Source organism: Sminthopsis crassicaudata, chromosome 1 (genome assembly GCF_048593235.1).
Source record: "Sminthopsis crassicaudata isolate SCR6 chromosome 1, ASM4859323v1, whole genome shotgun sequence".
Classification (NCBI taxonomy): Eukaryota; Metazoa; Chordata; class Mammalia; order Dasyuromorphia; family Dasyuridae; genus Sminthopsis; species Sminthopsis crassicaudata.
In genome coordinates this window covers 73,477,000-73,503,505 of record NC_133617.1, presented here as the reverse complement: position 1 = coordinate 73,503,505, position 26,506 = coordinate 73,477,000, and the positions used below count along the sequence as shown (strand labels likewise).

Below are 26,506 nucleotides of genomic sequence, written 5' to 3'. Positions count from 1 at the left end.
AGCCTGGGGCTCATTTCCCGACACCTCCCCCCACCCCATCTACTCTTCTCCGCCCTCTCTCACTCGGGTGGGTTCTGAATAAAGTTTGAAAAGCCGACCGAGAATCCCAGAGTATTATAATAGCACAAAATCCGGGGCTGAACTTTTTTGTCAGAGCTTGTTCTCAAGTTTATTTATTTTTTTTAACTCAAAACTAAAAAATAAAATTGCCATGCCTGAAAACACTTGCAAGAAATAGCATGTACTCATCACCAGCCAGGGAAGCCTTTGGATCATCAGTTGGCCGCTACCAGGCTATCTGCATAGTCACTACCAGAAGGGCCAAGCGTGGGCTTCTGAAGGTAACTGGCAGCAGGGCTGGGAGGGAGGCTTCCTCTGGAGGTCAGAGGTCAGCTACAGGAGATTTCCAGTTAACTTGGATTAAGCACAAACCCCTATGTTGGCCTGCAGCCTCTCAGGCCCATCCACTCTTGTCCACAGGAGCACTGTCCCCACGGCTCACAGCACTGAGTAAGGGAATGGAGGCAAGTCCACTCCTGAAGCTTAAACTTGAGTTAAAAGTTTAGTACTGGAACACAGTGACTTAATGACGGAGGGTTCCTTAAGGCACAACCAATCAAATGGGCAGGAATGGTCCCCTCTGTGCAAAAGAGGCATTGACATTGTAGCCCTGTCTGGGGCAGTGTATGGAGCAAAAAAAAGGGGAGAAATGACCCTTGCTGACTAATTCTGGCAGCTCCCCAGACCCTGCCCCACCCCACCCCCTGGGCTGTCAGGAGTCCCAGAAGGCCTGGGAGAAGAGCCAGACACATCCAAACTCAGGATCCTACGATGGGGAAACATCCAAGGAACCATATGGGCTGAAATGCTTAGAACCTTGTCTTGGCTGTAACCCAATCTTCAAATACTCCAGCAACCCTGAGAATCCTCTGCGGATCCTCTTCAAGTCCAGTCCAACTTCAGCTCCAGTATGGAGCGGAGCCCTGGACCTGAAGGAAGGGTCAGGGAGGGGCTTAGGAAGCAATTTTGATAAATCCCATTAGACCAAATTATGCCCTTCCCCCACCACACCCATTCTTTGAGAAGGAGACTGGCTAGATCCAAAGCAGGGTAGGGCAGGGCAAGGCTATGGTTGCTGTCCTCAGTCCCATCCATCACTGCCAGGGAAAAAGAGGGCAAGGGATGGGGCAGCAGGCTCTTTTAAAGGGAGAAGGCTCCTGTGCAGATGCCATTGTAGACATTTTCATCCATGGGAATATATCTCCCTTGCTTCAGGTCCAGGAAGAAGAGTCGATCTGATGTCTGATGCAAGTCAAATCCTTCTCGTTGAAGCCGTGTTTTCTGGATCTTGAAAGTCCCTGTGGGATGTGGAGATAACAACTACACAACCAGCAAATGATGATTTCGAATGAGACCCCCAGGACAAGGCAAGGCCCTAGAGCTAAAAGTCACAATGGTATGAAGTGAAACAAAAGATGGGAATATACCTGTGGTGTCCACCTGAGGCAGGAGGCGTAGGAAGATGGGCCGAGCATAAGGTGGAAGTACTCTCTGAAGCTCCTGGTACAAGGCGTTGGGGTTCAGCGTAGCATGGGGGTCGGCAATAGCAGCCATTCCAGCCTTGCCCTCCACTCCTACAATGTGGTTATATGCTGAGAACATTCTCAGGCCCTTAGACTTCTCCAGGCCTTTCAATCCCCAAGTTTTCCCCAAACCACTTCCCATTTCATCTTGTTTTCCCAACTCTCACCCAGATCCTATCCCACCCGGGCTCCTTGCCTGGCACATCCACCCCATAAACTGCCACGTCAGTCTGGCCCAGAACACGGCTCAGGACGCCTTCCACCTCAGTTGTGGAGACATTCTCTCCACGCCAGCGAAATGTATCTCCGCTCCGATCCCGAAAATACATGTAGCCAAGTTCATCCATCATTAGCACATCTCCTGTTGAGGTGGAGATAGAAAAGGTGAACTACTGTGGAATACTGCTAGGTACCTTATGCCCAAACCCCTGTCCTAGTTATTCAAGACTAGTCTCTATTGAGGGTACCATTCTCAGGAAATATCAAAGAAGTAGGTGGGGCAGTATCTCGGGAGTATATAAGGAAGTACATGAGGAAGAGAGAAACAGTTCCTGAAAAGTGGGTATGACTTAAGGAGTACATGAGAAGTACATGGGTTTGAGAGGTACCTCTGAGATAAGTTTAGCAGTACCTGACAGGTAGGCACTGTCTCCTTTCCGGAACACATTATATGCTATCTTCTTGTTGGTTGCACTCTCACTGACATACCCATCAAACCGGCGAAGTGGGTCTTGCTGATTGATTTGCCCAACTAGAAGGCCAGGCTCTCCTAGGAATCAGAAGCAAATGTCAGCCACAGTATAGATCTGGGATTTTGGGCAAGGGGGGGTGGTTTAGTACATGGGGACTTCACTGGATGTTAGAGTGGATACTCCTCCTTTCCCCCTCACCAGGCTGGCAGGGAATGCAGAGCCCCTGGGCATCCCTCAGCAATTCCATTGTATCCTCATTCACCTTCACCAAGCGGATTGGGTACACATTGGGCAAGATCCGGCTATTGAAACCACATGCACCCACCTAGGCCAAATGGGAGAGAAAATGTGATGTTCTCAAACTGAATAAGGAAGTTGGTGGTGGGGAGGGGAGAGAGGTTCTGGCCCACAGGCACTGGCACTCATCTTTCATGCCAGAATTAAATATATTCACCATGATCAGAGTTCTCTCTGATCCTTCACATGCTCCATATGCTCATGACCAGTCTTGCCACCACTACCCCCTTGGTTCTCACATGCCTCCCCAGCTCCTACTTGCCCTCCCCACCTTTCCATCTAGGTTGGCAATGCTGCAGTTGCATTCAGTTGCCCCATAGAATTCTCCAATCTGCTGGACCCCAAAACGGCAGGTGAACTCCTCCCAGATGGCAGGCCTGAGTCCATTGCCCACAGCTAGGCGCACATGGTGCTGGTTCTCTGCTGGGCGCACAGGCTGCTTCAGAAGGTACCGGCAGATTTCACCAATGTACTGCACCACCTGATCGGAGGGAAGAAACAGGAGTGAAATTGTTGTGGCAGGAGAGAGATTCGCTGGGGGACACACCCAGCAAAGGGCATGAATATGGTCCTGGAGATGTGGCAGGAACAAAAGAGTTAAGATACATTAATTATCGAGGGACGAATAAATTAGAGGAACATAGGATAGTTTACCTCTCAGACTTGTGGAGGAGGAAGGAATTTGTGTCCAAAGGAGAACTAGAGACCATTATTGATCACAAAATAGAAAATTTTGATTACATCAAATTAAAAAGTTTTTGCACAAACAAAACAAATGCAAACAAGGTTAGAAGGGAAGTAACAAATTGGGAAAACATTTTTACAGTTAAAGGTTCTGATAAAGGCCTCATCTCCAAAATATACAGAGAATTGACTTTAATTTATAAGAAATCAAGCTTTTCTCCAATTGATAAATGGTCAAAGGATATGAACAGACAATTTTCAGATGATGAAATTAAAACAATTTCCACTCATATGAGTGTTCCAAATCACTATTGATCAGAAAAATGCAAATTAAGACAACTCTGAGATACCACTACATACCTGTCAGATTGGCTAAGATGACAGGAACAAATAACGATGAATGTTGGAGGGGCTGTGGGAAAACTGGGACACTGGTGCATTGTTGGTGGAGTTGTGAAAGAAACCAACCATTCTGGAGAGCAATTTGGAATTATGGCCAAAAAGTTATCAAACTGTGCATACCCTTTGACCCAGCAGTGCTACTCCTGGGCTTATATCCCAAGGAAATACTAAAGAGGGGAAAGGGACCTGTATGTGCCAAAATGTTTGTGGCAGCCCTTTTCGTAGTGGCTAGAAACTGGAAAATGAATGGATGTCCATCAGTTGGAGAATGGTTGGGTAAATTGTGGTATATGAAGGTTATGGAATATTATTGCTCTGTAAGAAATGACCAGCAGGAGGAATACAGAGAGGCTTGGAGAAACTTACATCAACTGATGCTGAGTGAAACAAGCAGAACTAGGCGATCATTATACACTTCAACAATGATACTATATGAGGATGTATTCTGATGGAAGTGGATATCTTCAACATAGAGAAGAGCTAATCCAATTCCAATTGATCAATGATGGACAGAGTCAGCTACACCCAGAAAAAGGAACACTGGGAAATGAGTGTAAACTGTGAGCATTTTTTTGTTGTTGTTGTTTTTCTTCCCAGATTATTTTACCTTCCAAATTCTTCCTTTGCAACAACAACAAAAAATTTGGTTCTGCACATATATACTGTACCTAAGATATACTATAAGATATTTAATATGTATGGGAATGCCTGCCATCTAGGGGAGGGAGTGGAGGGAAGGAGGGGAAAAACTCAGAACAGAAGGGAGTACAAGGGATAATGTTGTAAAAAAAAAATTGCCTATGCATATGTACTGTCAAAAAATATTATAATTATAAAATTAATAAAAAAAATATCAAGGGACGGGTAGCAAACATGAGGGGCTCTATATTCTCTGCCAGCTTGGGGATAGAGAAGGAAGGGAGCATCTTCTCTAGCACCCAATGAAGCCCCAAACATGAGCAGACACCCTCAGAGAAGATCAGTTAGCAGGATCCTTAGAGATCATCCAGTCCAATTAAAGATGGCCATTAAGCCTCCATTTGACTGTTTCTAATACCTGGGAGTTCATTATTTTACTCAAATCCTGTTCCTTTGTCTTCACTTGTTAAATAACAGTTCTTCATATTGAGCTGACAGATCACACAAGTAGCAGAGTCAAGATTGATTTTTGACCTTTCTCTAATCAGCTTATCTGACTATACAAAGACAACTGTTCTGAAATGATGCCCTTATTAGGAATCAGGTCATCTCCTGTTTCAAAAGATCATCAATTCTCAATTCTGATGGGTGTGGCTCTTTTCTTTTTTTTTTTTTTTTATTTTATTTTATAATTATAACATTTTTTTTGACAGTATATATGCATGGGTAATTTTTTACAACATTATCCCTTGCACTTACTTCTATTCAGAGTTTTTCCCTTCCTCCCCCAACCCCCTCCCCCAGATGGCAAGCAGTCTTATATATGTTAAATATATTACTGTATATTCTAGATACAATATATGTGTGTAGAACCGAATTTTTTGTTGCACAGGAAGAATTGGATTCAGAAGGTAAAAATAACAGTTTACATTCATTTCCCAGTGTTCCTTTTCTGGATGTAGTTCTGTCCATCATTAATCAATTGGAATTGGATTAGCTCTTCTCTATGTTGAAGATATCCACTTCCATCAGCATACATCCTCGTACAGTATCATTGTTGAAGTGTATGATGATCTTCTGGTTCTGCTCGTCTCACTCAGCATCAGTTGATGTAAGTCTCTCCAAGCCTCTCTGTATTTCTCCTGTTAGTCATTTCTTATAGAACAATAATATTCCATAACATTCATATACCATAGTTTACCCAACCATTCTCCAATTGATGGACATCCATTCATGTTCCAGCTTCTAGCCACTATGAAAGGGCTGGATGTGGCTCTTTTCAATAGCAAAGTGACTCTGGCCTTGTGATGGATGTAGATATAGATGGGCCATCTGCACCCAGAGAGGACTGTGAGGACTGAGTGTGGATCACAAAATAGTATTTTCACTTTTTGTTGTTTACTTCACTTTGTTTTCTTTTTCTTTTTTTAATCTGATTTTTCTGGTGCAGCATGCTAATTGTGGAAATTTGTATAGAAGAATTGCACGTGTTTAACATATATTGGATTACTTGCCATCTATGGGAGGAGGTGGGGAGAGGGGAAAAAAATTTGAAACACAAGGTTTTGCAAAAGTGTATGTTGAAAATTATGCATATGTTTTGAAAATAAAAAGCTTTAATAAAAAAGATCATCAATTCATTCCTTTTTTAAAGTATTATGATGTTCTTCAATGTCATTATGTCCAGAGCTTTTCAACCCATCTAAAAGAATTCATGAATCTGCAGTATAAGGTATCCAATTTCTCAATCTCAAACTATTTTCAAAAAATGTTTTCGCCATCATCTGCCCTGTCTATCTTTGCACTAAAAGCATCCAATATATTAAATCAAAGTATGTGTATACATAATTTGGAGAGTTCTATCTAGTTCTTCATAAAGTTCTGTATTATTCTACTATCTGCAATAAAGGCTGGAACAAAAGCAATATTGTCTACATGGGGATGTTTTCTTAATTCATTGTAAGAACCCCAACCTATCCTATGAAGCTATGTTTTTTGTTGATTTCATTTAGGCGTATTTTTAATCCAACTTTGCCAACTCCTTCCTTTCCCTCTCCAAAGAGAACCTGTGAATCATCTTTCCATTCACCTGTACCTTTATGTTTTCTGGTATAATTTTCTATCATTTTAAAAAATATTAATGGACCAGTGATATGGCAGTGAATCATGGAATACTACAGTGTCTAAAGACTTAAAAAGTAAAGCTCATCCAGAGGGCAACTGAGAGGTACATAGTGGATGTGACAGGCTCACTGAAATTGAGGAATTGGAGAACAAAAGATATCACATAAAAATATGACCAGATAAATGAATATAATGGAATATTACTATTCTGTAAGAAATGATGAGCAGGCTAACTTCAGAAAAGCTGGAAAGACTTAGATGAACTGATATTAAGTGAAGTGAGCAGAACCAAGAAAACATTGCACATAGCAATAAGAAGATTATATGATGATCAACTGTGATGGACTTGGCTCTTTTTAGCAATGAGATTATTCAAGGAAATCTGTGAACTCCTGGGGAGGAGCTTGCATGCTTAGGAGGAGCAAGTTCATTGGTTGAAGTAATTTTTCCCAGAAGCCCTTGCATTATCCCACGCCCATTCTCTGGGAGGATAAAAGAGGGCGGCACTCAAGAGTCAGAGACTCTCTTGTCTGGGCCAGACTTAAGGCCGCTCTCCAGAGGAAGAAGTCACTACTCTGGACCAGAGTTGGCAGTAACTGTCTGGAGACAAGGGCTCTCTATAGGAAGAAGAATCTATCAGAGAGATTTGAGTTGTCACAGCAGACACTTGTTGTCCCAGAGTACTCCAGCCAGAGTAAAACTCCCCTAAAGGCCGGAACTAGAGAATTGTTAAGTACTGACTTAGCACTTAATAAGAACCTAACATTCTTTCCCCCTTTTGATCTGATTTTTCTTGTGCAGCATGACAAATACAGAAATAGCTTTAGAAAAATTCCACATGTTCAGCCTATATCTGATTGCATGCTATCTATTGGAAAATGGAAGGGGGAGGGAAGGAGAAAAATATGGATGTTGAAAAGTATCTTTGCATGTACTTGGGAAAATGGAAGGAAGGAAGGCCTTCAACATATTATATCAATGCCCTATGGTATGCTTAAAAGAGATAACACAGGATGAGAAGGTTGTATTTAGTAGGATAAAAACCCACTCATTTGATTGGATTGGGTTTAGCTCTCAGTTACTAGGTGAAGTACAACAAAGAGATCATACCTCTCAAAAAGTCCATCCTAATCTGTTGACATAAACAGAGATATAACTCAGTTGCTCAAGCGGTATGCCACTTTGGTCATTGGAATGTATAATTCCAATAAAAAGATCCAACAAGTAAACTAATATTTACAGGCAATCTAAGAACTGGGATTCTTAGGATCCTTTGTTCCCCTTCCATCACCGGGTGACAAAGCAGAAAGGAGTTATTTTGTATTATTTCTTTTCTTGAGTTGTTATAGCTCAAAAAAAATCCTATTTAGTAACCAATGCCTGACAATGACTGATTAGGCAACTGTCTATCAGAATAGTTGTTCAGCCAGCTCTGAATTCATTTATCCATCCTATTATCCAGTCCACACATCAAGATAACAATTACAAGAAGATGAGACTTTTTCATATTCTAGGTCCTGGAAGAGATCTTAGAAATCTTTTAACCTTTTATCTAATACCCCAATCCCTTCAAATGCTTTAATGAGATAAAGAAACCCAACAAACCCATCTTCAAATTACATTAGTTCAGCATGACATGAGGGGATAGGAAACACACATAGTGATGGTGTGGTATCCAGCAACTAATCTAACTTTACTTTCCTATGAACATGTAGGGATGGAAACAGTATGACATTTGCTGTCGCTCACTTCAGTTGCCTGTGAATGCAAAGGTGCAGCCCTGACACCTGTATTTTATGCTACAGGAATTAGTGACAAGACAGAAGGCAGGAGAAAACACAAAATGGGGGCCTATAAAATCTTAGAGCTGAAAAGGCCCTCATAGGTCCAACTCTTACCCAAAACACAAAGCCTATTTGTGAGGCACCTTTCAACTTCTGCTTCTTAGAAAGTGTCATATTAACAACATACTTTGGAGAAGGCCATGAGTATGCAAATACAGTATTTGTAGACTAGCAACTGAAGACAAAGAAGCATTTTAACTGCTTGACCTTCAAAAAAAGAGCTCTAGACCTTTCCACTCCCAGAACAGAGTGTACTACTACTTTTCAGCTAGATTATCAGATGACTAATGAGAATGTTCAAAGAATGGATTTGGCAGTCCTCAACCTAACTGAGTTTGGTCTCCCAACTTCACACATTACTTCACACCTTTGGCCCTCAGTTTGCTATCTGTAAAAGGAGGAGGACATATTGATTAAAGGAAGGATGACCCAGGAGAGCAGTCACAGAGCCAGGGGGTTGGAAGTCTCAGAGACCATCTCGTGCAGCTGTCCGCACCTGACCCCGAATGTGACACATGATCCCCAAGTCTTTATCTAGAGATGACCTCTAGTGAGTCAGAGACAGGGCTTTCCCTTTGGGGCAGTTCTAGTTATTAGGAATTTTTCTGACTCTCCAGCTTCTGCCTATTTTCTTAATTCTGCCCTATGGGAATGAACAGAACTCATCTAATACCTCTGCTCCAGGACAGCCTTTCAAATGTCTGAAGACAGCTATCAAGGCCCAGCCTAAATGTTTTCTTCTCCAAGCTAAACTTCTTCAATTTTATCAGGCAACCTATGTTCATTTGGCTCTTCACCAACTTGGTTGCCTCCTTGCTCACAGAGAGCCTTCCTAAAATGTGGCACTGAACTCAGCTTCTGGCTGTCATCTGACCAAGGCTAAGTAGAACAGGAAGGGGAAGAGGAAAGGAGCCAGTACTGACTAAACACCTACTATGTGGTAGATAGTATGCTCATCCTTCTTTTAGCACAATCTACTATGACATTAGCCTTTTGGATTGCAAGATTATTCCACTAGCCAGGGGCAACGAAGCTGGTGAGAAAGCCAAGAGAGAAGCCAATCCTGGGGACATTCCCTGGGAGAGCTTGAAGACTTCTCTTAACTCTCTCAACACCTACTTCAATACTTTGAGGGTCCGGACTTTCTCCCTGGAAGCACTCCCCTTGCTGGCACAAGCTACGACCCGACCCTCCTCTCTCCCTTAGCAGGTACTCTTCCACGATCTGTGGCTAAAATCATCTATTACCTGGTGGCCAACCTTTTGGTGATGAAGCTCTCTAGTCATAGGCTTTCTGGCTTGGTAAGCTCTCTAGAGCTTAAGGGCAGCTAGGTGGTGTCATAGTGCACATGGGCCTGGGGTCAGACTCACTCATCTTTCTAAGTTCAAATCTGACCTAAGATACTTACTAGCTCTATGACTTAGGCAAGTCACTTAACCCTCTTTGCCTCAATTTCCCTGACTGTAAAATGAGTTGGAGAAGAAAATGACAAACCATTCTAGTATTTTTGCTAAAAAGAACTCCAAATAGGGACATGAAAAATCAGACAAGACTAAAATGACAGGGGGGAAAAAAGCCAGAATTTATGTTCCATTGGCAAAGCCTTCAAAAACCTGGCACCTCCATATTATAACATGACACTGGAAGAAAGCTTTAGAAGAGGAACCTTCCTTATGCTAATTATTTTATCCATTGTCTGTTCTCTTGTGGGTTCTAGAAAACCTTTAAAGTCCTCAAAAGGACTGACTATTTACTTTGGAGAAAGCAGAAGAAAATCTGAGAAGCCTCACTGCCCTTCAGGATGGAAGCCTTGGCCAGTCAGCAATAAAAGGTATAGTAATTGAGAGAGGAGCTGGTGGACTAATCCCTGGGCCAAATGAAAAAGTCCAATCCAGGACTGCACAGGATCCCCAGATGTTGGGATCAGCAGCTGGTCCCAGCTACTTGTTGTGACCCTGGATATCTTAGAATCAGCCAGAGTCAGGATAAGCAAAAGTCTTTATTCTTGGTCTTTTGGGGTCACTGTCAGGGGACTAGATCTAGCAATCTCCACACCACCTTCCTCTCTCTCTACCCCCAAAAAAATGATCCTCCTCCTCCTCCTCCACCCGCTGATTTCTCCTCCCTTCTCTCACCACACCCACAGATCAAGCCAGCATGGAGTTGAGTAGGGTCATCCTCTAAACATGTTAATAGAGAATTGTCCAATTGGTAATTAGCCCTAAGTGCTAGATTACCTTGCATCTAGGTTAAATACATCCGGCTCAGTTCTAGCCCTTTACAGGTACTGACAAGGAAGCTAGAAAAAGTAGGGAGGGATGAAATGGTAGTAGCTATGTGCAGAGGAGATGGAAGAGACACGGAAGGAATAAGCCAAATGGGGTGTTAAGGGGAAAACAGACACGGTAGAGAGAGTTGATAGGGCACCAGCCTGTTGGGGGCACTGACCGTGCAGTTGTACTTGATGCAGTCATCCCAGAAGCGGCTGGCCGAGAACTTCTTCCGGATGACGACTGTGAGCCCGTAGAGAAGGCACTGCCCCACCCCCATGATGTTCCCTGCAGAGAGACTGGGATCAGGCTTCAAGTGTCATCAGACCCTTCTGCTCACCCCCTTCCTGTCCTTCTGTCCAAGCTCCACTCTGGTGAGCCTCCCTCCTTCCGTACCTGCTGAGTGGTACAGAGGGAGACAATTATAAATGATATCCGAGGGTTTCATTCTGTAGGCGTGGTGTCCAAAGGCTGCGATTCGGTAGTATCTGGATGAGAAAGGGAGACGAGGCTGGAGGGGTGCCTGGGAAGATGTGGAGAGGGCTAAAGGGTGGAGAGCTATGAAATGGGGAAAGGATGAGGCTCATGCTTCAGACCCATGAAATCACAGGGCAGAAGCCAAGAGGGATGCGGGGTGGAAATGGAGTTAGGGCTGGAGAGGAGGGTAAAGATTGTGTGGAAGGGAATGAGTAAGAACAGGAGGAAGTACAGCTGATAAATTAGGAAAGTAGAGAGGGCTTAAGTAGAAAGCACAAGGGAAACTTTGGAGGAGCAGGCACACACCATTGACTACAGACCCTTACTCGGTTTTCGGTCCCACCTGCTGTGCACTACAATTGCAGCTTTGGGCATCCCAGTAGTGCCAGAAGTGTAGATGTAGAAGAGACGATCTGGAAGGAAAGGGAAGTATTAGGGGTGGGAGGGGCCGGGAACCCTTTGGTACTGTTGGTGGAGGTGGGACTACGGGGTGGAGGTAGGAGAGGGAAAAGGCAAACAGAAATAGAACAAAACTAAAGGTACCCGCAGGGACTCTCGGGGAACCCCTGAAAACAGACTCACCATCCATCCCTTTATGGGGCACTTGCATCGGGGGTGCTGTGGAAGCCTCACTCAGCATAGGATCAAGAAGGTGAGTATCAGGGGTGACACCTTCTGGCCCAAAGTCCCCAGAGCAGAACTTTACGAGGTTTTTCCCCAGCTGTATGCTCACTTCAGAAATAGCTGGAACATATGCAAAGTCCGCCTGTTAGCCCCAACCTGGCCCACCTCGGTCCAGCCCTCCTGAGAACCTTGGCCTGAAGGCATCTTGTCTCCGGGCACTAGTTCCAGACACACTCCTCAGTCCACTGACATGCCTCTTACCCTCAGTCAACAGACATGTTCCAGCTCTAAAACTAGACCTGCTTCTTAGGCCTAGCCCCAGACATACCTGCAAGTACTAGCTTACCAACTTGATTGTCCGCCCCGGGCTACAGACATACCTGGACAGGTGTGTAATTGCCTTTTCTCCTGAGCACAAGCCATCCCTTTCCCTGCCTAAATAGTCCAGCCAGGGAATGCTTTGTAAAGCTGGAGCTGCCCAGGCAGTTTCCCTCCCACCCAAGACCCCACTGACCCCCAGATTTGGCCATGGTTTCCCTCCTCCTACCTCTAAAAGTCCTCCCCCAGACCACAAAAGCAATCTCTGTCTTGTTACTGTGGGGCCTGGCCCTCTGCACTACTCCCAGTCTCACCGGCTGCTAGCTCCCCCCCAAAGATCAGGGCCTTGGCCCCCGAAGTGCTGAGGCAGAAGGTGAGGGGCTCCAGCCGCAGGTTCACATTGAGCAGGGCAGCCTCCACGCCTGCTTTGGCAAGGCCAAGCCACAGTCCCACAAACTCCGGCCGCCCTTCCAGGAACATGGCCACCACGTCGCCAGACCCGAAGCCCAGCTGCAGGAACAGGTTGGCCACTGCGTTGGAGTACTCATCCAGCTGCTGGAACGTCCACTGCTTTCCACTGACCGCATCCACCAGGGCCACCTTCTGGGGCTGCCGGGTGGCCACCTCCTGGAAGATGTAGGGAATGGTGTGCCTGGCCTGCTGGTGCCGCCGGAGTTCATATCGCACACTGATCAGCACTGAGAGACCACTGCAGGGGGAGAAGAGAGCAAGCAGAGCCTGTAACAGGAGCCGGAGCAGCAGCCTCGAAGCCGGGCCGGGCTGCATCGGACAGGCCGAGCGGCAAGGCAAGGGAGGGCAAGGCAAGGGCCACCGCAGCTTTTGCCACGGGACTGGAGCAGCTTCTACTTCAGTTTTTTTCCTCTGGAAATTGGCCCATCTTGTGGGAGTAATGAGGCAAGTAAAAACAAAAAAGGAATTCCAACAGAAAGCAAGGTCCTTAAAGGCAGAAACTGTCTCAATTCTGTTACTGTATTCTTAGGACCTAATACAGCGCCCATGTAGAAGGCATTTAAGAAACACATATTGATTGACCCCATTGAATAAGTTTGGGTAGATAAATAAAATTTTAAAATTGTATATAATATCTTATATTTTAATTAAAATGTTTTGATATGAAAAATGGAAAAATGTTTTCAGTATAAGACATATATTTGTGTAGTCAAATAGTATCTAATTACCATATTCCTAGTTCCACAGGGAGATCTTTTACTCAAAGAAAGTTTCATAATATAATTTCTAATTGCATACAACTCAAGGTACTATGTTTCTGTAAATCTCAGAGAAGAGTCTTACCTTGAGGACCAACCTTCTAGGACTTACAAAAGCTCCTTTATAGTTTATTTAGTATAATTAAAGATATCTTCTCTTGTTTAGTTAGAACCCATTCAGTGCAGAAGAATTAAACTAAGAGGTACATGGCTCTGGTTCTCACACTTTGTGTTTCCAGAGGACAAGCTTCTAAACTACAGTACAGGAAGACGAGAGGTGACATTCTTTCAGCTCTCCTGACTCTCTGAAAGGATGTATATATGGTTAAGTCCTCAATTCTTTAAAAAAAAAATGTCATGGACTTAAGTGATTGTTGAATGATAGGGATTGAAGTAGGTCTGACCAAGAAGGAGGAATATAAAGATAAATGCAAGGAGGAGCAGGAACAGGAGAGGGAGCATTTTTACCCAAACAGTCTAGAAAACATTGTGAGGGATAGATTTCTGAGGACTGAATAATGGTGTTTCTAGTTAAACCAAAGAATGTAAATGTCATGTTGGGGACATGTACTGTTCTGATGGATGCATCCCCAAATACAGGATTAACCTGTTCAGCAGGGGAATTCATGCTACCGAGCTTCTCTAAATACAACCACCAATGATCACTCAATTTTCTGAGATAGTTTATGGACGATCTACAAGGGTATATTGGTAAATTCCTATTTTAAATGGTCATTTAAATGGTCATCTTTTTCTCTTTTGAGTCATGAAGAACATGCATTCCCACTTACTTCAATGTGTGTAGAAAACATAAACTAGATCAAAATTTCTAGTTCAGTGACTGAAATAAATAACTACTGAGAATGAGGAGAACAGCAAGGAGGGCTAATTACAGGAGGGATCGGGATGGCAACCTGGGAGACCATGCCTCGGATCAACGAAAGCTGGAAAGAAGATGTACAAGGGCTAAAAGCTATCTACAGGTTGGGGTGGAGGTGGGCCATAGGGAACAACAACAAAAAAGCCCACAAACTGATTAAATATTTGATGAGGGAGAATCAAGTTTTAAAGGCCCTGAAAGAATATAGATACTCTGTGCTGTAACATGAGTACTCAGAGGGCTCAGTTATTTTGGGAGACCTAAGGAGACTCCCTTGCCTTGCCTCCTCCCTCTGCCCCCCAGCTTCAGCTCTCCCCTGGCGTTAGCTTCCCTCTCCTTCCCACGTCTGCTCCCCCTAACCAGCTGTCCCAGCTCCACTTCTCCTCTCTGCCTTCACCCCTTTCTTCCTTCACCCCGAGCGCCATTACATTTTAGCCCAGGCCAAGCACCCCTGAAAGCAGAGGGCCCAGGAGGGGGATGGGTGGGGACACTAGCTCATGTGAGTGACCTGCAGGCAGGGTCCTGGGGCTGGGGCACTTTGCTCTTCGGGGAGAGCCCCTGCACCCCATGCTCCTCTCCCCTGCCTTCTCCATCTTCATGCCCGGACTTTCTGTCCCTCTCCTCACGCCCCTTTCCCTTGCAGCACCCTGTGGACGGGCAGAGCCGCCAGGAGGAAGCCGGGGTGGGTTCTGAGCGCACGTGGCGTCGGGGGGCAGCCTCGGAGTCCGGCTCCCGCCGCCTTCCTGCCCCCCCTTGGGACTGCCCCTTCACCTCCCTCCGGAGGGAACAAGCCTCTCTTCAGATCTTCGCTCCCAGTCGGCAGGGAACCATCTGCTGGCATCAGGCGCCCAGGGACTGCCTACACTCCTTTGTAGCGGATAAAAGGACCTTTCTCCGCTCTCTGGCCCGGCCCCAGACACGGTTCCCCCCCCTCCGAATCGCTTCTTCCAAGGGCAGACTCCATTTTGAAAAAGCCACAGTGTCTCCGGGAAGATATGGGAGACTAAGCGAAGCCCGCACATCTCCCCCGTGCCACCGCTTCTTGCTGAGCTAGGTTAGGCCCCTGTGTCACGCAGGGCGAGAGAAGCGAGGCGGTCAGGCAGAGCGAGCTGCACAAACCCACTCTGCCAGGGCCACGGAGCTAAGTCTGCATGGAAGGCTGCCACCTGCCCCCGTCACGCCCCCTCGCCCGCTTCGGGGTCCCCGCCCCCCACCGCCTTTGGCACCTCACATTTCTTCACTTACAAAAGGTCCCTTAGCGCTGTCTTGAAAATGATGCGCAGGAAACGCCAGCCGCCGGTGCCCACATAGACCGTCAGAGCAGCCGCCAGGCCCCACGACCAGGGCAGTCCCAGGAATCGGAGGAAGCCCACGGAGGCCAGGGAAGCGGTACAGAGACCTGCAGCACGCATCCTGGGGAGAGAGCGCAGAGTCATCACCCCGCCATAACCGTGGGGGGCAGGAGGGGAGGCAGTGAACAGAGAAGCAGAGAGACAGTGAGAGAGCCGGAGAATGGCGGGAGGGGGAGAGCGGGGAGAAGTCACAGCAAGCCCCGCAGTGAGGGAACGTTCAGGGAGAGTGAAGGAAAGTGATGAGGGAGGGGGAGGAGGGAGGGAGGACGGCACAAGAGACGGAAAAGGTGAAGCAGAACAGGAGGAAAGAGAGTGGGGGGAGGGGAAGCACTCAAGGGGGAGACCATCCGGAAGGAGGCAGTGAGAGCGAGAGCATGACAAGGAAAAGGGGGTGACGGAAACAGTGGGGACAAAATAACGGGGACAGTGCGGGGGGGAGGGAAAGATGGCACACCCGAGGGGGGCACGGGGGCGGCGGCGAGGAGGGGGCAGGGGCCCAGGGGAGGAGGTCAGGGACCCCCGTGGCCTCTGAAATCTGCCCTAGCTTTGCAGTGACTCCTGGGACGGGCGGGGGCGTGCCTGGAGGGAGGACCATCTTTGGTCTTTTCTAACTGATCTAGTGATGCCAAATCGCCAGTGTCACCGATGGGGGGCTGGGAAGGAGAAGAGGGAGCCAGTGGAAAGGGGCTGTGAGGGGCAGTGAGAGGGGCAGTGAAGAGGAAGAGCAGAGGGTCAGGGAGGAGGAAGGGCAGGGACCCTGAGGGGTAACCATAGTGGGAGAGCACTGAGAGGGGCGGTGTGGGGGGGAGGACGGTGGGGGACAGCATGGGGAACAGTGGGAAGGAACGCTGAGGGGGGCTGGAAGAGGGGCAGTGAGGGCAGTGGGGGAGGGGGCAGTGAGAAGGAAGTGAAAGGGACCTGGAGGGACAGTTGGGGAGACAGTGAGGGAGCACTGAGGAGACAGGAGCTTCTGGCACACCTCCGAGGTGACCTCTGAGGTTCTTCCCCGCTGGAGGGTGCCCGCAATGGCTTCGGGAGGCGAGGGTGGGGGCGGGAGCTACAGGGGTTCTCTGGAAACAGGAAGGGAGGACGGTGAGGGTGAGGAGGACCAGTGAGGGGATGGGGAACAAGGGGAGGACGGGAAGGGGCATCGATGAGGGAACAATGAGAGCTTTGGAACAAACAGTGACACACACAGTGTCACACACGCCGTGTCACGCGCGCGCACACACACACACACAAACCCGCACGCGTGCACACGTACCTCACTCCCAGGTCCGCCCCCAGGCCCCCCACCCTCTCCCTTCCCCCTCTTAGGCTTCCGGAGGTCCGGATCATAGAGCACCTGGGGGGCCAGAGAGGCCGGTTCCGAGATCCGGCGGCTAGAACAGTCATCCTGCAGCTACCCTTCGTCTCCACGGCAACCCGCCGCCAGGCAGGCGCCGAGAGGGGGGAGGGTATAAGAGGGGGCCTCTCACGAGAGCGGAGCACCGGCTCTCTCGCCAGCCCCTCCCCCTCCCCCAGCAGGGCAGAGATGGACCCTGAGGTCCGGGGTGGACGCTGGCCCGACGCCCCCGCTCCCCGCGCGGGGGTCCAGGCTGCTCGCCGCCCGCACGCTGCGGGCGGCCGCCCCCTAATGCTCAGAGAATGAATGAGCCCGCGCTGGCGGAGGTGTGTGCGCTCCGCTAGTCCGGCGGCGGACAGCGCGGAAGCACCGGGCCGGGTGTGGGTAAGTCCGTGTGTCCGCGCCGAGCCCTCGTCCTCCCTGACCTCTCCGAGTGCGCCACGGCGACCCCGGCCATCCCCTCTCAGAAACCGCCTGAGCTCCGGCGGAGCCCACAGGCTGTGAACCTGGACGGGCGGGGAAACGCAGACCCCGACATTCACTAATCCCGCCTGAGATGGAGCGCTTCCCTAAGTGCTTCTGGCGCCGCCGGCCTGCCCCGGAGCCCGCGCTCCCAGCCATTCCCAGCGGCACTCGCTCGGACCCGGGGAGGGGAGCGCCGCTTCTCCGGGATGACTGCGGGAGGCCCCTGCGCCCCGGCGCCAGTCTCGGGGATAACGTGACCGAGACATCCCGCGCCGGAGTACCCTGATGCCGAAGGAAGGGCGCTTCCGGCCCGGGCCGCTCCTCCCGCTCCTGCATCACTCACCTCCTAGAAGTCCTGCAGCGCAGCTTTCAGGGAAGGCCAGGGGCCGAGGCCCTCGGTCGGAGGCAGTCCCCGCGGCTGCAAGGTCGGCTCTTCCGCCCCAGGTATCGCCTTCCGCACGGGCGCAGACCCGGCCCTCCACACTCACGGGCGCCCTTGGGGCGCGCTAGCTCCTCGAGGCCTGTGGATAAGCAGGGGGCCTCAGAGCCCGCACGTGGGGAGCCTCGGCTCCAGCCCGGGGCACACGCAGGGCTCCATCCCTGGTCCTGAGGGCGCCCAGCCCGCTGGAGAAGGGCGCAATCCCGGCTTCCTCCGGCTGCAACTTCCCTGCAGGATTTCAGCGATATCACGAGCGGATGTCCCCGAGGCCGCTTTATTCTCCAGGCCTCCCCCAGCCTGCGCCTCCGCTAGCCCGGCAGCTCCTGTGGTGCTGCACTAGGCATCTGGGGAGGGGGGCACCTATGGCGGCCCGAAGCACCAGCCCCAACCCTGGGTGCCGCCTGGCCTGGAAGAGCCTTCCCAGCCCTCACTCCGCAATTTCAAGTTCTCTGGCAAAGTTGTACGGGCTCCTCTCCCCCAACCCGCCCTTACCCCCGCCCCCCAGCTCCGCCCCGATCCTTTGGATGCTTGTTTTCAAACAAGATCTATGACCTTTCCCCCAGTTTCCCTTCCGGGGGAGGCAGCCTTGGCCTTGGTCCAGTGCCCTTTAGAGAAGGGGGCTGACAGGCGCACACTTCATAGCCTCCTATTGGTCCCTAGAGTGTGGGCAGCTTAGCTTGAGGGAGGGTGGAGTGGGGAAAACTACATGGAAACTGTTGCACCGAGTGCCCCCTCCTCCCCCAGCTCCACAAAACAACGAAACTGAGCCTGGCAAACGGCTCGCCCTACAGCCCCTCCTGGCGGCTTGGAATTGTAGTGCTCCTGTGTAGACCTCAAACTGAGCGCCCGGAGGGACCCAAAGGTCACCTAGAGCAAACATCCCCAATGTGTAATCCAGTGGTGTGCCCAGGGCCACCCGGCAGTGAGTGACAGACGAGCACTTGAACTTGGCTCCTATAAGTGAAACCACAATGCTCAGCGTTCTTCCCAGGAGCCCTCCTGGCAGCCCCTCCCTGTGCCCCCAACTGCTCGCACCTGCCCTCACCAGCTTTTTTCTTGTATTCGTGTACATACGTGATTCCCCCTGGCAGAAGTAAGGCCCTTGTGATCAAGCAACCATCAGTAAGCACTCGTCCTGGGCTAACCCTGGTGACAGAGCGCAAGCCCTTTCCCCAAGCACTGTCCGGTCCTTAAAGTGCTTCCATCCCGATGGGCAGATCAACGCGCAGATTGACAGATCCGTACAAGATGTGGAACTAGGAAAGCAGCCTGCAGAGGGAGATGGTTAAACGTCTGGAAGGAAGCCAGGGGTTCTCAGAAGTGGAACGCCTTCTGGGCCCGGGGACAGCTAAGGCAAGGACACGGATTTGGAGCCAGAGGAGGTCGTGGCGGCCACCAGGTACAACCCCTTGGTGCTGACATTAAGTGAACTGGCCCAGGATGGTAGTATTTGAACCCAGACCTTCCGTTCTCCAGAGGGAGCGCTCATCTTCCACAGCAGATGGAATATCGTGGGGGAGGAATAGCAAGTAAACCAGTGGGGCCAGACCGTCAAGGGCGTGAATGAAATAATGGGCATGGAGGCCGGAAGCATCGTACAGGGCCCGATCAGGAAGAAATGTAAATGCCAGACAAACGAGCCTGTACTTGATCTGGAGATAACAGGGAGACAATTTGGACGGCCTGGGGAATGGCCGGGAGGGAACAGGCTGGATCGGACCCATGGTTTAGGAAATCATTTTGGCCGCTGTGTGAAGGATAAATTGAGGCAGGAAGACCAATTAAACTGTTATTATAGTCTAGATGAGAGATAATGGCTGTGTGATAGACTATGCTATGGAGATCAAAATGACAAAATTTGGCAAATGATTGGCTCTATGGAATGGGACTAAGGAACGAAAACAAACGCGTAATTCAGTTTTGGCCATGTGGCGTTTTAAACATCCGTTTTGAAAGTTCCAGTAAGGCAGGTGATAAGGAGAGTAAGCAGGACAGCTGTGCCAAAGTGGGAACCCTCAGCATAGAGATAACTGAATGCATGGGAAATAAGGAGATCGCTGAAAAAAAGGGGAGAGAGAAAAGAGTCCAGAACAGAGCTGGGGGGACACTCATAGTCAGTGGGCACGCCATGGAGGAAGTTCAGACAAAGGCTTTCATACTTAGAGCAGGGACTGTTTCGTTTTTTTTCTTTGTAATCCCTGTACCTAGCACAGTGCATGGCACCGCCAGAAAGACTGACTCGGCTCTTTCTGAGAGGCAGGAGCACTAATTACCTCTGTGTTCTTGAATGTCATTCGCTCTTCAGGAGTCTCAATTAAAATAAGGAACTTGGTCCGGATAACCCTAAGGTCCCCTCCACCTTAAATTCTGTGATATTATTTGACCTCTCAGCACAGGCAGGCTGGCTCCTCACAGACTTCCCACAGGATCCAGACTTGAGCACCAGGAATTTTCTTCTGGCCTAAGCCTCCATGGCTGCTTCTATTAATAGTGACAGACAGCACTTACCCAAGGGAGGTGATGGGCATCCCTCGGGGCACAGGGCCATAGCCCTCAGAGCATAACAAGGTTCCTGGCCCAGTGGAAGAGGGCTTCCATTTTCTTTGCTGCCTCATCTCCACAAGAGTCCATCCTAGACCCTCTTCTCTCGCTGTAGTGACCTCATACCTACTAACTTCAGTTCTGCACCCATGCACCCAGCTGACTGTTTCTCTGTCCTCAGCTCTCCCAGACACCCAGTTTTCTGTTCCCAACTGCATGAGAGTACTTCTGAACTAGAGTCAGGGAATCCCTCACATTCTAAGGCTACTGCAAGGATTATTTGAAAGACTGTGGAAAATGGGAGACACATCATTGTGGAAGGGCAACTGCCCTCATTTTCAAAAAACAAAACAGAGCCATCTGCTGAGGAGAGGTCAGTGAGCCGGGTTTCAAGTCTTGGGAAATTTCTAGGACGGATAAGCAGCTAATTGATGAGCATCTACATTCAGCCAGCCAGCACAGCCTCATCATCAAGAGCAGGTCATACCAGACCATCTCATTTGCTTTTTTTGATTGGATTATTAAATGGTTTGGGGAATGCTAGGGATAGTTTGTCTAGATTTTAGTAAAGTTTTTGATAAATATCTCTTTTTATTCTTATGGAAAAATGGATGTGGACTGGATGTTAGATGGATTCAGAGATGACTAGATAACTGTACTCAAAAAAGAGTTGTTAATTGTTTAGAGTTGAGGCGCCTGGAAGTCTTTGGTAAAATCCTCCAGGGATCTGGGACTGGCCCTGGGCTCTTTAGGGTTTTAATTGATGCTAAAATGATGGACGAAATGTTTCCCAAATGTTCAGTTGACATGATGCCGGGAGGAAGGCAAACATGGGACGACAGAAATATCTTGACAGGTAAGATTAGGTTAACTCTAATAAGATGAAATGTAAAGGGGATAATGGTAAAAGTCCAACACTTGAAAACAAAATATTGACTTCACCACTATGAGATGAAGATCTATGGTGAGGCAGCAGTTTGAGAAAAATCTAGGGATGTTTGTAGATTGTAGGTTCATTGAGTCAGCAGTTGATGTGGCAGCATCTTGGGCTGCATTAGGAGAAGTACAGCTTCCAAGAGGTGATAGTCCCATAGTACTGGTCAGACCCATCTACCAATAATAACTAGCACTTTTATAATGCCTACCATGTACCAGGCATTATGCTAAGCACTTTAAAAATATTTGATACTCACAAAACCCCTGGGAAGTAGGTGCTATGGTTAGCCCCATTTTATAGATGAGGAAACAGATTGATTTGCTCAGGGTGACAGAGATAGGAAATGTCACAGTTTGGATTTAAATTCAGGTTTTCTGTGACACCAATTGTAGTACTCAAGCCCCCTGTGCCACTCTGGCATCTCATCTGGAGCATTATGTTCTGGACACCAGTTTAATAAGGACACAAGTTGATGGGACAAAGTCCTTGAGTCCATCTATTTTGAAGATAAGTTGAAGAAACTGGGAGTGTTTAACTTAGAAAAGATTCCAAGTACATAGTAACTATAAAGGGCTATTGTTAAGATTTATCCCATTTGGTGCTAGAAGGCTGAAAACATGGAGCAATAAAAGTTGCAAAGAGACTACATCAGATAAATCTTTCTTTTTTAAAATTTTTATTTATTGAAGTTTTTATTTTCAAAACATATGCAAGAAAAAAAAAGAAAACATATGCAAGGATAATTCTTCAACATTGATCCTTTAAAAATTTTGTGTTATAATTTTCTCCTTAACTCCTCCCTTAGATGGCAAGTAATCCAATATATGTTAAACATGGTGAAAACATATAAAACATATGTTAAATCCAATATAGGCATACATATTTATACAGTTATTTTGCTGCACAAGAAAAATCAGATCAAAAAGGGAAAAAAATGAGAAAATAAAATTTAAGCAAACCATAACAAAGAGTGAAAATACTATGTTGTGATCCACACTCAGTTCCCACTGTCCTCTCCTAGGTGTAGATGGCTCTCTTCCTCACAAGATCATTGGAACTGGCCTGGATCATTTCATTGTTGAAAAGAGTCATGTCAGAATTGATCATCACATAATCTTGTTGCCAGATATAATGATCTCCTGGTTCTATTCATTTCACTCAGCATCAGTTCATTTAAGTCTCTCCAGCCCTTTCTGAAATCCTTCTGTTGCACCTATGGGGCCCTTTCCCTCCTTTAAGATCTCTTTGGATTTTAAAAAAGGGAAGGGGACTTTTATGTGGAAGATTGTTTGTGGCAGCCCTTTTTGTAGTGGCCAGAAACTGGAAACTGAGTGGATGCCCATCAGTTGGGGAATGGCTGAATAAATTGGGGTATATGAATGTTATGGAATATTATAAGAAATGATCAGTAGGATGATTTCAGAACAAGAAGATCATTATATACTTCAATAACAATACTATATGATGATCAATTCTGATGGACATGGTCCTCTTCAACAATGAGATGAACCAAATCAGTTCCAGTAGAGCAGTAATGAACTGAACCAGCTACACCCTGTGAAAGAACTCTGGGAGATGACTATGAACCACTACATAGAGTGCCCAATCCTTCTAATTTTGTCCGCCTGCATTTCTGATTTCCTTCATAAGCTAATTGTACGATTCTTTTTGTACAGCAAAATAACTGGACATATATACATATATTGTATTTAATTTATACTTTAACATATTTAACATGTATTGGTCAACCTGCCATCTGGGGGAGGGGGTGGGGGAAGGAAAGGAAAAGTTGGAACAAAAGGTTTTGCAATTATCAATGCTGAAAAATTACCCATGCATATATCTGGTAAATAAAAAGCTATAATAAAAAAAGATCTCTTATATAATATAAGCCCAATAGAAACACTGTTGAATCACAGGGTATTACATATCCCTTGGGTCATAGTTCCAAATTGCTCTTCAGAATGGTTGGATCAGCTCACAATTCCACCAACAATGTATCAGTGTCCCTGCATCAGTTTTTCCTGCATCTCCTCCTACATTCCTCATTATCTTTTCCTGTCATCTTAGCCAGTCTGAGAGGTGTGTGGTGGTATCTCAGAGTTGTCTTAATTTGCATTTCTCTGCTCAATAGTGATTTAGAGCACCTTTTCATATGAGTAGAAATGGCTCCAATTTCTTCTGAAAATCAGACAAATAAGAGCCATCCCAAAGTGGAGTAGGCTGTTTTTAGAGCAGCTTGTCCCCACTCCTTGGAGGTCTCGAAGCACAGACTTAACAAGTAAGTTCTAGGAGGGATTCCTTTTAGGCATTGGACGAGTTGGTCAATGATGTCCATTCCAACTCTCAAATCCTGTAATTCTAAACAGTGGCCTCCCAGGTGTGTCCTTCCTTTCAACTTCTGTCCTCATTCTGATGGCTTCACCATTTCCCCTGTCTCCCTGGTTCCTAACCTTGCAACTAATTCTGAAACTTCTCACTGTACACTGTACACATCTAGTGGGTTGCCAAGTCTTGACATTATTGCTTCTATAATTATCTCAGGCATCCAGTTTCTATCATGTCCGCCTCCCCCAGCCCTACAGGCCTCTGTCTCTCCTTACCTAACCTAATATCATAGCTCATTAAACTCAACTTCCTGCTGCATTTCTTTCTCCAGTTTATCCTTCACTCTGATGCTCATTAATCATCCAATGTGTACCTCATGATTATGAGATATCTACTCAAAGATTTAAATTTGCAATCCTGGCAGTTAAGGCCTTCCACAATCTGGCTCCAACCTAAACATCTAGCTCACTCTTGTAGTTAAACTGGATTCTTTTTGTGTCCAGTTTCTGTCCATGTGACTTTGGTCATGGCATCCCTCATACTTGAAAGCTTCCTCCTTATCTGCTTCTGTTAAGTATCTCTCCTTTCCAGAACCAGGTGCCCGATACCCCCATTGCTCCTTCCTCCAATTTGTCATTGTGCTTTACCTCACTTTTACATACTACCCTGGACTGTGTTAATTTGGACCTCAGAGACTAAGCTAATGAAGGCAATGGATGTCATTTTCACCCTTAAATGCAGAGTACCTTCAGTGCCTTGCCCAATAGTAAGGGTTCAGTAAATGTTTGATGAATCACATTATAATGAAAGTTAACATTTTAATGATGAGGACTTTGTGGTTCTCTGGGGTTAGATGGCTGTACCAAATACCCTTTTATATCACTGAATCAGATATTGCTTTCTGAAGGACAAGGACTTAGGCTTAGCAAGTTTGACCCAGTTTGGAGCCCAAAAGGAAGACAAGTCAGGGGCTGACCTGGGTAAGGAGGGTTCACTGGAGGAAGATAAGAGCCCAAACTAAGGTGTTCACTGGTGCACAGGGGTAAAAACTCAGTCCCACTGCTGCTGATCATCCCTTACCATGAGTCCCTCTTCCCTCTAGCTCATAAGAGCCTTTTCTACCTTCACTTAGCTAGAGGTCAGAGGTTTAGAGGGATTAACCTTGCAGAGGACTTGTCCTCTCAAAGCCATTCTATTCATAGAGGGGCCCCTACCAAGCTCTTGAAAAACCACCTCAGATCCTACTCCTTGCTTTTACCCACAAGCTGCTTTGGCAAAAATTCAGTCGGGCCTGACTCGGAGCTGCCGGTGGGAGCCCCAAAGGACAGGAATGTCTTCTCTCTTCACCGGAAAAGTTCTGATAAGGAACAACAGTGATTGTGACGAGGTGGACACAGAGCAGGAGCTGAGCATCAGGCTGGACAACAAGGTGCTGTTGCTGTATTTTGGGTCTGGGGAGTGCCCTCAGTGCCAGGCCTTTGCCCCTGTCCTCAAGGACTTCTTTGTGAAGCTCACGGATGAGTTCTACGTGAACAGGGCCTCACAGATTGCACTGGTGTACATCTCCCAGGACCAGACCCAAGAGCAACAGGAGTCATTCCTCAAAGATATGCCCAGGAAGTGGTTGTTTCTGCCATTCCAGGATGAGCTGAAAAGGTAAGCCCTAGTGGCTAGGGACCCTTGTTGGGGAGAGAGAGGCGGGCAAGGATGCCATGCTGGGGCAGGGGACACAGCCTTTCCAGAGTGGGCCCTTCAGACGCCCCCTCCCCTCAGTGCTGCTCTGCCCTTTGTCCCTTCATGGCCCTCAATAGAAGGTCCAGGGAAACAGAAACTTCCTGAAGTAAGGCTACCAGAATCAGGCCTTTTGTCAAAGTGGGCTGAAGAACAAGGCAGGGGAACAGAAAAGAGATCAATATTTAACAATTTATATTGTAGGACCTAGGGTCCTGGCTCAGACCTGAGCAGAGAGCTCCATATTTATGGCCCAGTAATGTAGGGCCAATCTAGCTGCTTCTCTTGTCCTGTGCTGCCCTACCTAACACCTCCTAAGAGGCATGGAGGCCATGCTCCCTTTCATTATAAAGGGGGTGCCCTTTATAAGGGCACAAGTAGGAGCCCAGAGGTCCTGCCCTCCCTTTCTTCCACTAGCAGCTCTCTTCTTTAAGGGGCCCTCCTCTCACCACAGGGCCCTGTTGTAAGCAGGAAAGGGGCTTTTGTTGTATCTGTCCTGTCCCATCTCACTCCTGACATAAGGCCTCCCCCCAACTTATTTGCAGGGACCTTGGGCGGATGTTTGCTGTGGACCACGTCCCCATGGTAGTAGTGCTGAAGCCTAGTGGCGAGGTGGTCACCAGGGATGCTGTGGAGGAAATTGGCCGGCTTGGGCCCGCCTGTTTCTGGAACTGGCAGGAGGCCTCCGAGGTCATAGACCGAAACTTCCTATTAGCTGAAGACTTTGATGACTTGCCACCCAGGAGCCTCACTGACCCCATCCGACGACTCAAGTACAAGATAGAGAAGGAATCTTCTAAAGATGATTTGAAAGAGGAGGAACATGAGGATAAAGCCTTTTTCTGAGCCCACTGAGTGGGCTCAGAAATGGGCCCTGGCTGGAAGGTGCCAACCCTAGAGGAAATTGCCTATTGACTGCTAGATGTTTGGGCTCCTACAGAAACTTGTAGGAGCAGAGGCAGGAAAGACACTGAACAGAGGTGCAAGCAGCAGAGTGAATGAACCTTGAAATCTCAGGGGACAGTCTTCCCTTCCTGCCTGCTTCCTGTCCTACCTCCTCCTCTCAGGATTGGGCCCCAAAGGGACATGACTGTTCCTAGGGAGATACCATTGGAGCTTCAGAGGCCACGGGCTGACACTCCAACACCAATATATATATATATAAGACGGGCCCATATTTATAGAGAAGGAAAAATAAATAGTGGAAACAGTTCTTAGAGATGGCTAAGACAATGGTTAACAATTCTGCAAAGAGCACAAAGACCATAGTCACATTATCACAGCCCCCCCCCTCCCCAAAATGAA

General features: G+C 47.6%; 2 protein-coding genes across 5 annotated transcripts; one reads left to right on the top strand and one right to left on the bottom strand.

Annotated features, from left to right (window-relative positions):
* Positions 1 to 143: 143 nt before the first annotated feature.
* SLC27A1 (solute carrier family 27 member 1) lies at positions 144 to 18,201 on the bottom strand. 2 transcript variants are annotated; one of them, XM_074261177.1, is made up of 13 exons: positions 17,569 to 18,201; positions 15,309 to 15,476; positions 12,269 to 12,663; positions 11,595 to 11,756; positions 11,356 to 11,425; positions 10,932 to 11,023; positions 10,714 to 10,823; positions 2,844 to 3,053; positions 2,474 to 2,600; positions 2,215 to 2,352; positions 1,780 to 1,944; positions 1,488 to 1,634; positions 144 to 1,358 (listed from the first exon to the last, which is right to left on the bottom strand). In XM_074261177.1, the coding sequence occupies exons 2-13, from the start codon at positions 15,473 to 15,475 to the stop codon at positions 1,201 to 1,203; spliced, it is 1,941 nt and encodes a 646-aa protein (XP_074117278.1). In that variant the 5' UTR covers position 15,476; positions 17,569 to 18,201; the 3' UTR covers positions 144 to 1,200. The 2 variants fall into 2 exon arrangements, with proteins under 2 accessions (XP_074117278.1, XP_074117268.1); XM_074261167.1 differs by lacking the exon at positions 17,569 to 18,201 and adding an exon at positions 16,680 to 16,724.
* On the top strand, positions 16,827 to 26,418 carry NXNL1 (nucleoredoxin like 1). 3 transcript variants are annotated; one of them, XM_074261267.1, is made up of 4 exons: positions 19,958 to 20,578; positions 21,008 to 21,061; positions 24,736 to 25,126; positions 25,747 to 26,418. In XM_074261267.1, the coding sequence occupies exons 1-4, from the start codon at positions 20,503 to 20,505 to the stop codon at positions 26,045 to 26,047; spliced, it is 822 nt and encodes a 273-aa protein (XP_074117368.1). In that variant the 5' UTR covers positions 19,958 to 20,502; the 3' UTR covers positions 26,048 to 26,418. The 3 variants fall into 3 exon arrangements, with proteins under 3 accessions (XP_074117377.1, XP_074117368.1, XP_074117360.1); XM_074261276.1 differs by lacking the exons at positions 19,958 to 20,578; positions 21,008 to 21,061 and adding an exon at positions 16,827 to 17,144; XM_074261259.1 differs by lacking the exon at positions 19,958 to 20,578 and having other exon boundaries at positions 20,838 to 21,061.
* Positions 26,419 to 26,506: the final 88 nt, after the last annotated feature.

Coding starts and splice junctions, on each gene's coding strand:
- SLC27A1 (XM_074261177.1), bottom strand. CDS start 15,475: ATGCGTGCTGCAGGTCTCTGTACCGCTTCCCTGGCCTCCGTGGGCTTC. Junction 2,601..2,843: donor TTGCCAACCTAGATGGAAAG/GTGGGGAGGGCA, acceptor CATTTGGCCTAG/GTGGGTGCATGTGGTTTCAA. Junction 1,359..1,487: donor GCCTCAGGTGGACACCACAG/GTATATTCCCAT, acceptor CACATCCCACAG/GGACTTTCAAGATCCAGAAA.
- NXNL1 (XM_074261267.1), top strand. CDS start 20,503: ATGGGAGACACATCATTGTGGAAGGGCAACTGCCCTCATTTTCAAAAA. Junction 20,579..21,007: donor GAGCCATCTGCTGAGGAGAG/GTCAGTGAGCCG, acceptor CCAAATGTTCAG/TTGACATGATGCCGGGAGGA. Junction 21,062..24,735: donor CGACAGAAATATCTTGACAG/GTAAGATTAGGT, acceptor TTTACCCACAAG/CTGCTTTGGCAAAAATTCAG.